Here is a 17,405-nt window from a genome sequence, read left to right on the forward strand (position 1 = left end):
TAGAAAAAAAACCCTTTCCCCTAAATTTCCAATGAAAAATTACTAGTTTTCTTTGATCGTCTCCAGTGGTGGCAGCATCTCATACTGAAGATAATCTGTCATAAAATATTTATGGCTGTAAAGATTAAACAAACACCTTGGTTTCCATCCAGATAGTTGTTGGCAGCCAGTGCAGAGTATGGAGCTCTGGTGTTACGTACTCTCGGTCCAATGCAACATTTATTAAGCAGACATGTATTCTGCATGGGCTTCAGTTTCTGAATGGTCTTTGCCACATACTCATTGTTCAGCCTTGGCAAAGTAGCTTCACTTCTGTGCCTCAGATTTCCGACCTGTAAAAGAAGGCAATAATACTGAGTTCATATCTGTGCTGTGAGAGGAGGGTGGTTGGTTACACAGGGGTTGCAGTGACAGTCTGTGCCTTTCCTGCATCTCAACCATACGCCAGAGCATATAAGTTTGATCCTTCAGTAGCCTCAGCATTGCATCCTGCCTCTTTTCATCATGCTGCCGCCACCTTTCCTCTTGATCCCGCCACCTTTCCTGTTGCTTCAGCCATCTATCCTCTTGTGCATCCCTCCTGTCCTTGTGTTCATTTTGTGCTTTCCTGGACTCTGCCATTGTCTGCCTCCAGGCATTCTGCTGGGCTCTTTCAGTTTGGGTGGACTGCGAGAGCTCAGAGAACATTTCATTGCGAGTGCGTTTTTTTCGCCTTCTTATCTGCGCTAGCCTCTGGGATGGAGATGCTAGTTGCAGCGTTGAAACATTTGCAGCTGCAGGAGGAAAAAAGGGGAGATTAAAATTCAAAAAGACACACTGGCCATTTAAAAGGAGGGGCTGATGTTTTCGGGTTAACGTGCAGCACAAACCCAACTAACCCCCCCCCCACACCCAATTCTCTGGGATGATCGCTTCACGCCTCCCCCCACAGCGTGGCTAACAGTGGGGATGATTTCTTTTCAACCACAGGCAAACAGCCCAGCAGGAATGGCCACCTCTGATGTCCCCTTCATAAAATTCCCCTATTTCAACCAGGTGACCATGAATGATATCACTCTCCTGAGGATAACACAGAGAGATAAAGAACGGATGTTGCTTGAATGCCAGCAAACACCAGGACCACACGCTGCCATGCTTTCTTATGCAATGATTCCAGACTACGTGCTATTGGCCTGCCGTGGTAAAGTGTCCTACCATGGAGGACGCAATAAGGCTGCCCTCCCCAGAAACCTTTTGCAAAGGCTTTGGGAGTACCTCCAGAACAGCTTCATTGAGATGTCCCTGGAGAATTTCTGCTCCATCCCCAGACACGTTAACAGACTTTTCCAATAGCTGCACTGGCCGCGAATGCATCCCAAGTCTTCAGGGCAAATTAATCATTAAACATACTTGCTTTAAAACCTTATATTATATTTACAAAGGTACACTCACCAGAGATGCCTTCTCCACCTTCAATGATGATTTAGTTGGTGTTGGTCCTGCTTTGAGCAGGGGGTTGGACTAGATGACCTCCTGAGGTCTCTTCCAACCCTAATCTTTTATGTTTCTATGATTGGAGGTGGATCTGTCAGCCCACGCAGTAGGAGCTGGAGCCCACCCGGTGTTTGGGCTTTAGTCCCCCTCCTCCAGTTATTTTTAGTAAAAGTCACAGGCAGGTCATGGGCTTCCATGATTTTTTGTTTACTGACTGTGACTATGCAAAATATATGCAAAATTGTTTCACAACTACTTCTTATCTTGTGAGTTGGTTCAGAAAAATGTTGTCAGAGCAATTGTTCAGCTAATTCAATATCTTGTCTGTGGCAGTGACCAGGGACAGATTCTTCAGATATAGGTACAAGAAGCCCCTTACCAGAAAAGTCTGCCTATAGGGAAAATTACTTCCTAACCCCTGTCAGATAATGCAGGCTTATGCCCTGAAGCATGATGATTTATACCCCTTCCAAAATATATTTCCAATTATTTTCATTAGCCATATATAGGTCTAATCCTCTTTTGACTCCTCCATTAAGGATGGATTTGGCCCGTTGGGTCTGATTGAATGCATATTTAGTTGTTTTAAAGGTGCCTGGACATGACCGAAATGTTCACTTTGAAGATTTCATTTCTTAGTATCTTTAGTATCTTTAAAATAGTCCAGTTAAATGTTGAAGTTCACACCTCAAGGTAGCTGAGCTGTGGTTACTGTTTTTTACAGCAGATGGTTTTCTGCAAGACACAGGGTAGAGATTAGCACCTTCCGTTTCATTGTTAATGCTACTTGCAACGGAAACAGCTACAAACTTCAAGGTTCAAGCTGCCATTTTCAGGGTTCTTTTCCAGTAAACAAATGTTTAGATTTTTTGTAAAACAGAAAAAAATTGTGAGAAGAGCCTAAAATTTCATGTTCCATTGCTTTTGTGTCTGCTACTTTTCTTGCAGCTATGACTATGAAGTGTGTATTGTGTAATGAGCTAGCCAGCTATCATATGACACCTTCTCTGGAGGACTGAGCCAAATCACTGACATGGGTTGAAATATTACTCACTTGCACCAGTATAAGTGAGGGCAGAATTTGGCCCACTGTTTTTCCCCACAGAAACAGTCTCCAAATCTCCAAGATAAAGATTTCCTCTGGGCCTCCCCATGTGTCCTATGTCTGATTTGAGTTTAGCTTGTGAGCACCTTAGGGTAAGGTTTGTTTCTATGTCTGTGTCTTGTACAGGACTCTGACCCTGTCAGCAGTTATTAAATCATCATCATCATCTGTCACTGCCCCTTTTCCAGATGTGAACAGCTGTTTTGCATTTTCTTGCATATTCTCAGAGCTGAGAGATATAGCAAAGACCACAATCCATACCGCTAGAGACCCAAAAATGTCATCGATGGAAGGCTTCATCCAAAGTTCTTCTTGTGATTTCCCATTCTAAGGGCTGTATACAGAGAAGGCTGGATTCCTGACTTGATGCAATGTCACTAATAGGCAAAATATCTCAGAATCTACCAAGCTAAAGGTTGCCTCCATCTTCTCACTTTCCATGCTTGACTGCCAAATAGGAAGCTGCTTGTGGGGTGGAAGATGCTGAAACCAAGAGTTCTGATGTTGATGGTGGTGAGTCCTGTTCGGGCCCCAAACCAAAGACCACTGAAATCAGTGGGAATCTTTCTGTTGACATCTATGGCTTTGGAGACTGAACACGAAAGGTCCCATCCAAGAGCTAAAGCAAGGAGGGTATGTGCTTGGACTTCAGTTGAGTATTTGTTCTGAAAGTTACTGAGCTTCAGAATTTAAGTAACACCAAGTGGCTTTTGAAGTTAAAACAACAGGTGTTGTCAGTGCTGGTTCAGTCATCTGAAGAGGAAAGTCTCTTTGTTCTCAGTGCTTTTGGACGAGGGCCTCTCTAATCAGCAACATGAGCGCTTCCTGTGCGGTTTCAGCCGGAACATTGCAGAACAAATAATTATCCCTCTCTTGGCTGGTGCTGCCCACTTATAACAGGACACTCGAACGGTGAGATCAAATTGGCCAAAGATAAGGCAAGTACAAGATTTAAAGCCCGACCTGTAAACCTTCCAACACAAACAAAGGTAATACCAGCTTTCCTCCAGGGGCTTTCCTTTTCACTAAGGTAATTGCTATAGATTACCTCTCTTACCTGTCCTGTAATTCAGGAGATGAATAGCAGTGGCTATAATGAAAGATGTGTGTGTGTGTGTGTATATATATATATATATATATATGTGTGTGTGTGTGTACATTATATTATTTTTTTCCTTGGTTAAAGTTTAATACAAACTGCATTGGGAAGTCTTGCAATTGTAGTCTAATATTTATTTAATGTCTGAGGTGACATTTTCCCCCTCTTACAGACTGAGGCTAAACAGTATCAAACAACATGGGACAAAGCACGTGGAAATATGATCAAGTATTGTGAGGTGATGAAGTCAATGGGAGTTGAAGGTGCTCAGCATGTTGCAGAATTGGACTCTGTGGCTAGGATACTGCAATGTATGATGAATGGGTGGGCTGCAGCACCCTGGCACAACCCAGATGATTTTAATGGAGCTCCATGCAATCACAGCAGTCCTTCCGTGCATTGTACATTATAGGATCAGGCCCTATAGCTACAGGTACTAGACCTGGTCCCCAAAAGGGAGACAAATAATTTTGTGGAAAGTTTTGTTTTTTATTGCAAAATTTTGAATGTAATTGAAACTTCTTTATACGTGATTGAAAAATGGGAGAGGGGGACATATGAAAAATAAAAAAACCCTCTTTTATTTTAATTTTGAAAATTTTTAAATTGTCAAAATTTGAAATGTTTAGACAAGCTCTAGTTAATCGCTACTTATTATTTATATAAAACCATGAATGTGCAGGAAAGATTCCAGAGAGAAAAAGAGAATTCCCTGCCCTGTAGCCCACATAGTCTAATTAGAGAGGAGGGAAAGAGGGAAGGGTTCAAATGGCATGTTTCTTTTCCTGCATTCCTTTCTTCTGTAATATTGGTTTCTTTCTAAGATTTCTCTGTTTCTCTCTTTGTTTTCATTGGGTTTGTAAGCTTTGACTTTTTGTCTGGCTTTGCTCTCTCTTCGCCCTTGCCTACTTTCTTTTTAACTAATTGCTTTTTTGCCCTTATGGTTTCTTTCTTTCTTTCTTTCTTTCTTTCTTTCTTTCTTTCTTTCTTTCTTTCTTTCTTTCTTTCTATTAATTTAATTTCAATCCTACCTCTCCTACCATAGAGACAATCTTATACTGGTCAAATGAATGGACTAAAGGTAGCATTTTTCTAAAGGCAATTGTACAAATAGATAGGCATCTAATAGGATTTTGAAAAGCACCTAGGCACCTAACTCCCATGAGAATTACGTACCTGGGTGCTTTTCAAAATCTAATTAGATGCCTATATACTTGTTTAGGTGCCTACATACCTTTTGAAAATCTGGTCATAAGTGACTTCAGGAGTCTAAGTTCAATACTCAATGTCACTTAGGCATCTAGGAGCCTAACTCTCATTGACTTTCAATGACAAAGACACTTTTGAAAATATTACCCTAAATGAATTACAGCTAGATTGTGGTGTCTTTTACACCTCGAATGTCTATGAGTCTATGATTCACTGAACTCTAGCATGGCCATTAAATATGCTTTAAATCAAATTCTAAAAGATTACAGAACTATGAATACTAGTGACTGGATTCTGGGAGGTGCTGAATGACCCTTAATCTACTCTGAAATCCCTATGAAGTCAGCAGGCGATGAAGGTTATCTGCAATTCACAACACTGGCTACTAACGCTACAATTCTATGCAATTTATATGCAACGGACAACTGGGGATGCAGATTTTTGTTTCATACCCTCCGGCTGGTGCCTCTTAGGGACCAACTGCAAAGGATCTCTGTAAATAATTATTCTGAATGAGCATTGTTTAATGACATATAGAAAAGGGAGATGGAAAGACATAGCATTAGGATGTCTTATCTGTCACCCTTCAGTGAAGAACCATTCTCTGCAGTCTACCTTACAAGGCTTTGTCCAGTCCAGTTTTAAATTACTCAGGTTTTAACTGACTAAAGCCACATTATACAACATGGGATCTTGTAGGAAACCTTGAGGCCCCCAATGTTAACCTTTTTCTGTGATGAAAAGTGACCATTTACTTCTACTCTACTTTCTGCCTTGCACCCAGTTTTTGATCCATGACCTACACTGTGCCTCTCACCCCATGCCGCCTTAGCCTCTTGTACAGGACCTTCTCAAAGGCCTTTTTAAAGTCTAAATAAGTTATGCCAGCTGGTTTTCATTTATCTACTACCTTACTGACATGTTTAAAGAATTCTAAAAGATTCATGAGACATGATTTTCCTTTGCAGAATCTGTGCTGGTTAGATCCTATCAGATCATGATCTTCCAGGTGTTTTGTTATTGTTTAAAATATCTTTACAACCAATTTACCAGGTACAGATATAAGGCTTGCTGATCTATATTTTCCCGGATCTCCCCGAAAGACTTTTTCAAATACAGGTACAACATTTGCTACCCTCAAATTCTCTGTTTTTAATGAGAGATGGCATATTTTTCTTAGCAGCTGTTCAGCTAACTCCTACTTGGGCTCTTTCAGAACTCTGAGATGTACCATCTGGGCCTGGTGACTTACTGATTTATAAATAATTACTTGGCTCCAGCACCTCTTCTTCCCACAGTTCAATCTCTGTTGCCAGAAAATGGCAGATCAGGGTAGGAATCTCCCCAACATCCTCTTTGGTGAAAACTGATGCAAAGAAATCATTTCTCATTCTTAATCGCTCCCTATAACTGCTCATTATTCATCAGACCGACAGATTATTTTATAGGCTTCCTGCTTCTGCTAGACTTAAAGAATCTCTTGTTTGTTTTTACACCTTTAGCTATTTGCTTTCCCAAATGCATTTTGATTCTTCTAATTCTCTTCTTACTTATTGCCTGATGTAATTTATGATCCTCTTTATTGCCTTCAGTAGAGCCAGATTTCCAAATTTTGAAGTAGCTCTCTTTGGCTTGAATTGCCTGTAGAATCCTACCATGTAGCCATATTAGCTTATTCCTTGCCTTTCTGGTTCTTTTCTCGTTTAATGGTATGTGTATTCTCTGAGACTCTGTTATTGTTTAAGTAGCATCTATGCCATCTCTAGTGATTTTACTTCCGTTCTTTTCTCAATGATGATAGGCCCCTTAGTGATTGTTAAACCACACACAACTTCCATTGACTTCCCTGGGAGCTAGGGTATTTCTGCAGTTCTTACATCAAACCCTTAATCTTTCCTCATCCGTCAGTTCTTCCACTCCTTAACCATACCATAATGATGGAAACTTAAATACTGTAGATAGATCAGATATGATTTGATTAAATGATGGATGTCTTTTGTTGAATTTTATCTGAATTTCCTTTAATTAGTGGATATTTTCATGGATTTAGAAGATCTCAAATTTACACAAAGTATTTTATGGAGAAGACACAGTGTGTTCTAGAGTGTTAGAAGGCTGTCTTCTGATTATACAGTACCATGACTGTACTTGTCATCTCCCTGTAACTGTTTCTTCCTGGCTTCTTCTGACACCAGTCAAGCTATAAGTAGTTTCTCTAACATTCCACGAAGATGCACAAGGATTTGTAGGGCAAAATATGGGGATTAAAACATATAGTTTGCCTTTTCCAATAAAAATAAAAAAGTGTTTTAGTTGCTTGCTCTTCAACATCCTTTGAGTAAGATATGGAGGTAACCAAAGTATATTCAGTTTCACACAAGAATTTTGTTAAGGTGAAGTTAAAGTTGCAGGGACATGGTATGAAGATAGCCTTCCAAGAGCATTAGAATTAAACTAACCTCAAATAAAACAAACATCATACACAGGAACCCCAGGAAATGCAGAAGCTTGAAAGTGGATCCAGTGATTTTCAGAAGGTTTCTTGGGTGTTCTTCTGTGCTACAGATCTCAGATATCACTAGGACCACAGGAATGGGGAGTGCTGTTTTGATTTCGCTCCTCACCAGTTCCTGGTTTCTTCAGATTCCCTTCCCATGTTCACATTCCCTCCCACATGCAAGGAGCAAGTCTTCCTTCCTATAGGTATCAGAGATCCAGTGCTGAAGTGATGAGTGGAAGGGGAGAATGGGCTAGAACAAGAAGCTTATGTGTAGAATTGGGAGGGGACATTCCCCCACAGAGTTCTGCAAAAGAGGAGAAAACCCCCAAAATAGATCAGTTTGGAAAGTGGGATTTTTTCCGTGGAAAGTTTTGACTATTAATCGAAAAACTTAACATTTTTAGTTTTTGTCTGAAAATGTTTAATTGTACTAGTGGTTTTGTGTTTTGTCAGTTTTTTGCCCAAATTTTCTGTGCATGGATGAAAATTTTGAGGATTGGATTTTGAATTTTGTTCCTTAAAAAAAAAAAAAAGGAAAGCAGATCCTTTCCTCAAATGTTTATGTTCAGTCAAAACCCCAATTTTCCATTGCAAAAAAGTTATGATGGAAAATTTTCAGCTAGCTCTATTAGGAAGCTTCAGGGAATTTAGCATTTCTCTTTGTGTGACTTCCAGTGGAAAATTTCTTTTCCCTCATTGACAAAGGTCCTCAGTAATCAGGTTTCATTGTGAGCTTTCCCTTTGCAAAGAATCATAGAATATCAAGGTTGGAAGGGACTTCAGGAGGTCATCTAGTCCAACCCCCTGCTCAAAAGCAGGACCAATCCCCAATTAAATCATCCCAGCCAGGGCTTTGTCAAGCCTGACCTTAAAAATTTCGAAGGAAGGAGATTCCACCACCTCCTTAGGTAATGCATTCCAGTGTTTCACCACCCTCCCAGTGAAAAAGTTTTTCCTAATATCCAACTTAAACCTCCCCCACTGCAACTTGAGACCATTACTCCTTGTCCTGTCATCTTCTACCACTGAGAATAGTCTAGAACCATCCTCTCTGGAACCACCTCTCAAGTAGTTGAAAGCAGCTATCAAACCCCCCCTCATTCTTCTCTTCTGCAGACTAAATAATCCCTGTTCCCTCAGCCTCTCCTCATAAGTCATGTGTTCCAGACCCCTAATCATTTTTGTTGCCCTTCACTGGACTCTTTCCAATTTATCCACATCCTTCGTGTAGTGTGGGGCCCAAAACTGGACACAGTATTCCAGATGAGGCCTCACCAATTTCGAATAGAGGGGGACGATCACGTCCCTCGATTTGCTCGCTATGCCCCTTACTTATACATCCCAAAATGCCATTGGCCTTCTTGGCAACAAGGGCACACTGCTGACTCTTATCCAGCTTCTCGTCCACTGTCACCCCTAGGTCCTTTTCCGCAGAACTGCTGCCTAGCCATTCGGTCCCTAGTCTGTAGCTGTACATTGGGTTCTTCCGTCCTAAGTGCAGGACCCTGCTCTTATCCTTATTGAACCTCATCAGATTTCTTTTGGCTCAATCCTCCAATTTGTCTAGGTCCCTCTGTATCCTATCCCTGCCCTCCAGCGTATCTACCACTCCTCCTACTTTAGTATCATCCGCAAATTTGCTGAGAGTGCAATCCACACCATCCTCCAGATCATTAATGAAGATATTGAACAAAACCAGCCCCAGGACCGACCCCTGGGGCACTCCACTTGACACCGGCTGCCAACTAGACATGGAGCCATTGATCACTACCCGTTGAGCCCGACAATCTAGCCAACTTTCTATCCACCTTATAGTGCATTCATCCAGCCCGTACTTCTTTAACTTGCTGACAAGAATACTGTGCTTGCGGCAGCCTGTGTTGTTGAGGAGACATTCTGCATCATTCTCTAGTACTTGGAGTGTCCTGAAGTGATGGCTTCATGCTCAGCTACAGAGCATTGCTAGCCCAGCCAGGAGGTGACAAAAGTGTGTATATGTGAGGCCAAATCATCACCCACTGGGATGAGACGGAGTGGCCTAGCTAGCCATAAATGGTAGAATATGTTTCTTGTGGGAGTTAGGTGTCCGAGAGCAACGCAGGAGTACTCGTACTGAGCCACTGAGCAGACTGTCCTGTTACATTTCCCCTGTTTATGTTGATGCTCTTACTGGCTCTAAAAGCTCATTTCACTGAGGTACAAATCCTAATGTTCATCTCAGTTCACTAACCCCATCTCTGGAATTTCTATCCCATAACCCACCAGAAATGAGTGAGCAGTCAGTGACCTATGTGGACCTCAGATTTCATACACCTGCAGAGCAGAAGAGAAAACAAAGACCAAAGCACACCAGGGTCACAGGTACTGTATATTTATAATCTCCTGAATCTATGTCTAACATTATGCTTTTATCCCTACTCAAATCTCCCTCTTGAACTTTATCCCACAAACCCTAACATTATATATCAAGAATCTGTGTTAGAGTTTTTTTCTCAAATGTCAGTAGAACTATGTTGTTAGTTTTGTGCCAGTCTTTGTGATATGAAGGAGCCCCCAGAAATGCATAGTCTTCTAGGTATGGGAAGGAGATGGCTTTGTGCCTACAAAGCCCTGGAACACAATTATTTGATTGTGAAGTAATAAACCCTTCTGTCACCGGATGGTACTGGACATTTATGAGGGAAGAGGCTAGTTCACTTGTGACTGGTCAGCTGACCCCAGTTGATCTATAAGAGAAGGCACCTGGGTGGATTGGTCTGTGAGCAAATATTTTTCATTTTGAGTTCCCTGTTCAGGTTTCCCAGAACTTCGGTGGCCTGCAGGCTCACCATGGAATCTTTCTGCCAGTCAGCAAAGCTTTGGAGCCATCACTCATGAGAAAGGTCTCTTGGACCTGAGGATAAGCACTGACACGGTTCCAGGCTTAACTACATCTTTGACCCCCTCCAGCTCTTCCTTGAGGGCACCCACTGAAGATTTCGGCTTCCCAGCTGTCACATCTCTTGAAGCAGAGACCCACATCTCGCCTTCTGGGGGTTTAGGCTTGCAGTTCTCTGCACGTCATTGCAATTTCTCAGCAGGTCTGATTGGGGACCAGCTCCTGCAGTTAACTCTTTTCCAAGGGCTATTACAGTGTATTCCAGTTACCAACCAACCTTCAGAAAGCAAACTGTATTTATTCTTAGGGAAAAAGCATTAAAGAGAAAACATATTTTAAAACAATACAAGAACCTATATGCATGCTAAAAGCTTACCTAAGGTCACCCCCAGCTCCAACACAGGGCTGTGGTAGGGTGAGTCTTTCAAACTCTTGGTCCCGAGTTCATGTCAGTTTTTATGATCAGAAGCCAGACACCCAAATGGATAGTTCAACGGTTACTTTGTACAGCTCACGTCTTTGATCTGCAGTTTCTGAGAACAGGTAATTCCCAGTCAATGGACCTCTCCTCAGGGTGTAGTTTCAAAAGGTCAGGTTTTTTTGAAGACAGCAGAAAATAATAAGAAACAAGTGTTGTACTCACTACCTTACAATGTGCTTTTTTCTGTCCATCCCCATACTCTAACTGGTTACCGCCTTTGGGCCAAATGCATATGTCCTTACTAAATTTTACTCAGTCTTACTAGGCCATTACTGCAGGGAAAAAAACCATCAAGGCCAGATTCTGATTCCTTTCCTTATTCATATTCACAGAATAAGATACAACTCAACATGAGTCACAATTGAAGAATCTGACTCTCAGAGAATTCACCCCTTGTTCTATTTATGACTCATCTGAGAACAGGCTTCAATTTTTAAAAAGTGGGTTTCTATATGAAATTATTCAGTGAGAAGTTTATGTTCCAACCTTTGAGTAGGCTGTCAACTATTTGCAGTGGCCACTGCTTCAAGAATTCACTGTTCATACTTCACTATTGGATCAATGTGATCGGTCACCTAAGTCACATGCTATTGTTTCTGCTTCCTAATTGGATGACTGATAAAGGTCAAACTGGAAATCTGACACAAATTTTGAACAATGTGTGTAATTAACCAGTTGAATAGATTACCAAGGAATGTGATAATTCTCCACCATTTGGAGTCTTTAAATGAAGATTTACTCTCTTTCTAAAAGATATGTCCCAATTCAACCACAAGTTATTGGTCTTGAAAACAGGAATTACAGGGTGAGGTTCTATGGCCTGTGTTACATTATGCAGGAACTCAGACCTGATGCTCATAATGGTGTCTTCTAGCCTTAACATCTGTGAAGTTATGGTCCCACCTACTGTGATGACAATTTCATAGAGCTGTCTTTCCATCCAGAAACCAGTGAGCAGGAAATAACCTACTCTGATCTGAAGTTTCACGCTCCTTCAAAGCAGCAGAGGCAACAAAGACCTACAAGTGCAGAGAGCAAAGGTATTATGCACTATGCGCTTCTGGTTCCTTACTTTCTTTTATTAGAGTGTTCATAGTCAAACATCCTCCTACTGGTGTAGTCACTGCCCATGGCCTCATGTCTAAGGAACAATAAAATTAGAATTTTGTCTACTGTGGCCGGAAATGGCATGTTAATGGGAGCTCGCTTAGGACCACGCTGGGCCAATGTCTGGGCAGAAATTGGGATGTGACAGATCTGGACTTCACCAGGAGTGACTGTTTTCTCCACGTCTTCTCAATTCACACAAGATTTTATTGAGCACATATTCAATAGCTATTATGATTGGATTGGTTTAGCTCCAGAGAGGTGGGTTCTGACTTTGGTAGACTGGTGTGGCTGAGAGCTCTGATCTGATCGCAGAGATCTAGCCATGTTTGCTTTCATTTTCTCTCTTATTTCTGTTAGAGTCTCCTTCTCCATCTTCACCATGGCTCATTACAGTGATTCTGGGGCTCCTCTGCCTGGCTTTGCTAGTAACTGCAGGGGTTTTGGGTTCCATGGGTAAGTATTTGCCAAGAAGGCAACAAAACATGATCTGAACCATAATAACGTTGAGAAGAGATCTTCTAATAAGCATTTGAGTGATATGTGTAAATGCATAAGTGAGCCACTGTCATAGTTCGCATTACTTTGTGAAAAACAACTGGTATTCAGAACCTGTAGCCTGCTGAGCTGTGATTTGAATTTTACCAATGAAGCGTGAGAAGCTGAGATGCCTTTAAGGGTGCGTCTACACAACAGTTTGGAACAAGCAGGAGCCTTTCAGCCCAGGTCAACAAACTGTGGCTAGCAGGGTTTGCACTAGTGCTCTACAAATACCTGTATAGACAGCACTTCGAAGTTACGTCTTTTGCTGCACATCCAGCTCTGAAGCCTAGGGAGCGGGGTGGTCCTAAGAGTCTTTCTGAGTTAAGGCTAAAGTTGATTTGAAACTCTGACTACTGTTTAAATGTGGTTAGAAATGGCATCATGACTACGACTGGGGGAATTTTTTTTTCAATGAATATTTTATTTGCCCAAAAATGCATTTTCCCATGCACTGAAACTATTCATGTATTCAGATTGAATTTGTTGAATATTTTTGGGCAAAAACAATTATTTTTTTAAAAAAAGCGAAATGGTTTATTTCAATGATTTGAGAATGAAAGTATGAAAACTACTTGAAAACAAAATTAAACGGAGAATGGAAAAAAATATTGTGGATTGAAAAATATCCCAAAAATGAAGTGAAACACAACCCCCCAGTTTTTTGTTTTATTTCAGTTTTTTCATTTTATTTTGGCTGCTTTTAGATCTGAAATTAATTTTGTTGGGGTTTTTTTTGGCGAGAAAAACTGAAAAAAATAAGTTTTGGTTCGAAAGTAATCAATTTTTGTTCCAGATATTTCAGCTCCAAACCAAAGAAATTATGATTCATTCAGCTCTAATTGTGATACAGAACTGCGTGGCTCCATATTTTCTGTCCTGATTTTTCAATTTTGCTTAGTTTGTCAGTCCAAAAGAAAAAGGGGCCTTCATTCTGTTCTCACTTACATCAGTGTAAATTATGAGAATAGCTAGCCAGGAAATTTAAACAAAAATGACATTTTGACAAAAACCTCTTTGGCACATATTCTGTTAGTCAGATTTTAAACCCATGGAGATTGTTTTCTGAAAGGCAAAGCAGTGTTACAGCAATTCCTTAATTCCTTTAACATCAGAATAGAACTGAAATTCCATATTTTGTAACCCACTAATGAGCATGGGTTACATGTCCCCCTGTGTGCTAATCCACAGAGGATATGACTTGTTACAGCCCATGACTACTGACCTTTCTGTCTTTGGATATGTCTATGCTATGGACACTGTACCAGCATAGCTAAATTACCATAGCTTAGCTGTCATAACCCCAAAGCGTATACGTGACCTATTCCGATGGAAGGAGTTTTTCCATTGGAATAGAAACACCCACCCCCACCCCGAAATGATGGTAGCTACGTAGCATTCTTCCATTTACATAGCTGTATCTGTGCTGGGGGGTAAGTTGGCGTAACTATATCATTTAGTAGAATGTTTTTTTCACACTCCTGACTACCGTAGCTATGTTGACCTATCCCTCCAGGGTAGACAAAGTCTTTAACTCAAGCTGTAGGAGTCCATGCTTTTAGCTCAGAAGGTCTCCAGTTCAATCCCCAGTGTGTAAGCCATGATGACAACTGTCACAATTGCTGTTAGCATCCTTATAATGCAAAAGGCAAATGTTTTATATAAGTGTATTTCATTTTGTTTTAACTGATTTCTTGGGACGTGGATTTAAGTTCTCCAGGCTTCCCATCAAGTGAGAAGACAGAATGAGGAACTTATCCAGAAACAGGTTATTCTGAAAAACTTCACTCAATTGCAGGAAATTCTGAAAAACTGCATGCAGCAAAGAGATGATCTCCAAGCCAATAACACAGAACTCTCAAATGTTCTGAATAAGAAAGGTATTGATCAGAGCTCACTCTTCTGTTATATCCTTTATGGTAATATTGTTGCTTAATCAGAATTCAGCTCTCCTTGTTCTTATTAACAAAAAAGGGTACTTCTGTCCCTGTGCACACAGTGTACAAGGGCCTCATCTAAGTATTAATTACATGGAAAGCAACAAACAAATCTGAGCAAAAATATGGTGTCCTTAATAGTGGACATAATCAATGATCCCTGGCTCACTAGCTTCAAAGTAGAGAAACCTGGGCAGCTCCTTCCCAACTTACATCTCTCAATGGTACAAGGGAAAGACACTGATAAACAGAGGGATTTTGACAAATGCAACAGACAAATAGGCTGCTGCACAGAGAGATCCTCCTGCACTTCCCTCCCACAGCACCGACTCTGCGCTAGCTTGGTTATCAGGTTTTCATTCTAGTCAACATCATCATCATTGCCATCGTGAGGATTGCTTCCTCTCTCCACTAGTGCTCTCATTACCTTTCTTGTTCATTGTGATCTGAATGGAGCTGGCTGGGAAACAGATTTCCTGTCCCATGAGCACTTTTGAGAATTCAAAATTTTCCCATTTCATGTTGGGATAAAACCGAGACTTTTCAAAGTTTTCCGTGAAAAAACAGAGAAGCCCCAGAGTAGGCGATAGCCTGGTGTTGAGGGATGAGGGAGAACCAGGGTTAAGTCCCTTTTCTGCCTGAATCAGAAAAGGGCCTTGACCCAAGTATCCCGTATCCCAGGTTATTTTGGGGTCACCAACATCAGCTTCATCCTAGCTGGCAAGACAAACACTACATTCCCCGTGAGAAATATACACACTAGCGAATACATGGTGACATTCAGTATCAAACTGTGTCGCACACATCAATACAGAACTATAATGGGTCTACATTGCTCTCTTTTTCCAGTAGATAAATGCAGCTCTTGCCCTGAGGGCTGGATACAGCATAGAGGGAAGTGTTACCATTTTACTAATGAAAGGAGCTCCTGGCAGAAGAGTAAAAAATACTGCTTGTCTCATGGGTCTAGACTACTGAAGATAGAGAACAAGGAAGAACTGGTAGGGAATTTACCCTTTGCCTTATTTTCCTATATTTTCCAAACTACATCTGCCCAATATCTATCTGGTGGGGAAGTGGGATATGGGTATTAAATGAAAAATAACACTGGCAGGGTAAATGACTTTCTAAACTGTTTGTGTTCTATTCAGAACTGTGTCCCCAAGGGAGACTGGGCAGATTTTGAGCACCAGAGAAAGAGTGAATGAAAATTTGATCACTGACTTCAAGAGTGATTAAAGAGAGTGTGATGTCCTAGCCTAGGGATTAGTGCTCTACATAATATGAGGAAGGGACAGAGTCCATTCCTAGGGTCTGAGTCTCCTCTCACTCCATCGTGAATCACGACTTCCTCCATTGAAGTCAATGAAATGAAACCTATCTGAAAATAAAATCAAGCTTTGTCTCTCTTTAACAGAGGCTGGATATGCTGTTGGGTTAGTATTTCTGCTGCTTGGGAAGAGAACTCCTCATGTCTCATTAGTGATACCCCTGGCTGATGAGACAATTGTGTTGACTTGTTCTCCAGGGTATCCTATCAGTTCTTCTCAGCCAGGATGGTAGCTGTGATGCTTCCATGAGGGACAGGTGCAAAAGCTCCATAAAATTTATGGCTGACTTTTCTGGAAAAAATGGAGTGTGATTTGCCAATGTATGGGCATTACAACACACTGGTCCCGACTGGGACACATTAACCTCATTCTCATCCCTGGTATCCATACGCCTACCATGTAAATGATTTAGTCATGTTCCCAAACAGGATTTCATAAACAGATGGGCGTGTTTTCACTGGATTGGACTGTTACGGAAGGGAGCTGCTACAAGCTGGATATGGGAGGATGGCACAGCTCATTCCACTGACCTGTAAGTCTCTGGCAGATCTAGAAGTTGTTCACTTGTGTTTTACATCCTTGTGCATTTCTTACAGAATTTGCGTCTGGCTTTGCTACTGAACTTGTAGAATTATTGTGTATTTTTTACGGTTACAAATTCTCACAGGAAGGAGTGGTGCTGTTTGACTTTTTTAAATCTAAATGAATAAACATAATAAAACAATTGTACAACATTAGCAGTGGTAGCTGTAACTGTCAGAACTACATATTAATATAGACATTCACAAATATTCTAAATGGGATATTTCAAAGTTGAAACATTGATAAGGGTGATGCCACCATTACACTTAATGAGGAAAGGAAGAGACTACCCTCCTACCCCTGAACATTAAATTGTACAACAACTGCAGTAAATTTAAAACAAGAGGCCACCTCAGCTAAATTAACAATCTCGAGCCAAAAACATTCCAAATCACAAAGAAATGCTTTTCATAGCTCAGCTTGCAGGACATGTTATTCTGAGAAGTGAAATTAATAGGTAAGGCAAGTTAACCCCAATATTTAGGCAGCCAAATGCAACGACACTGTTTGTGATTTTACAAAAATGGCATGGCTGAGTGTTAAATATAGCTTTCCACCCCAGGTTCCAAGTAAAGAAGCAAGAGCCTGGAGAGTCCTGTGTACTTCTGAATGCAGGAGAAGCCATCTCCTATAACTGTACACAACAATATCGCTGTATTTGTGAGAAGAGAGCTGCTTAGCTGAAGCCTGCTGAACAACATGGGAGGATCACAGCATCCATGAGACACATACCCTGGGATGTTCCAAAGACAAAGAGAAATCACAACCCCTTCAATTTGCTGTGTTACCCTTCAGACTGAGGGGCTGCAGTTTCAGGTGATAAAACAAACAGCAGACTGTCAAGAAGCAGGGCAGACACCCCAAACTGGAATCTTCTCCAGCCAACCAGACCACTCCCACCATACTGAATGACTGTCATTCCCATCTGGGTTGATAAGAGTTGATTTCAGAGGCCATTAGTGTAAATATTAATAAATACTTTGTAAAAAATATAGTGTTGTTTGTGCACGGGGTGTTTTACGGAAAAATACAATTTGCCCCAAAAAGCTTATAGTGTAAAATCAAACAAAATACAATAAATGAGGCTCATACGGAGACAAAAGAGGAATGGGAGAGGAAGACAAGCATTCATAATAGTGAGAATCACCATCTTGGTGCCTGGG

General features: G+C 41.0%; 1 protein-coding gene across 1 annotated transcript; it reads left to right on the top strand.

The window, feature by feature from the left end:
- Nucleotides 1–9,653: 9,653 nt before the first annotated feature.
- Nucleotides 9,654–16,922, top strand: LOC144259190 (natural killer cells antigen CD94-like). The gene is made up of 7 exons (XM_077807370.1): nucleotides 9,654–9,747; nucleotides 11,690–11,785; nucleotides 12,213–12,308; nucleotides 14,105–14,272; nucleotides 15,179–15,330; nucleotides 16,089–16,192; nucleotides 16,805–16,922. The coding sequence occupies exons 1-7, from the start codon at nucleotides 9,654–9,656 to the stop codon at nucleotides 16,920–16,922; spliced, it is 828 nt and encodes a 275-aa protein (XP_077663496.1).
- Nucleotides 16,923–17,405: the final 483 nt, after the last annotated feature.

Source organism: Eretmochelys imbricata, chromosome 1 (assembly GCF_965152235.1).
Source record: "Eretmochelys imbricata isolate rEreImb1 chromosome 1, rEreImb1.hap1, whole genome shotgun sequence".
Lineage (NCBI taxonomy): Eukaryota > Metazoa > Chordata > Testudines > Cheloniidae > Eretmochelys > Eretmochelys imbricata.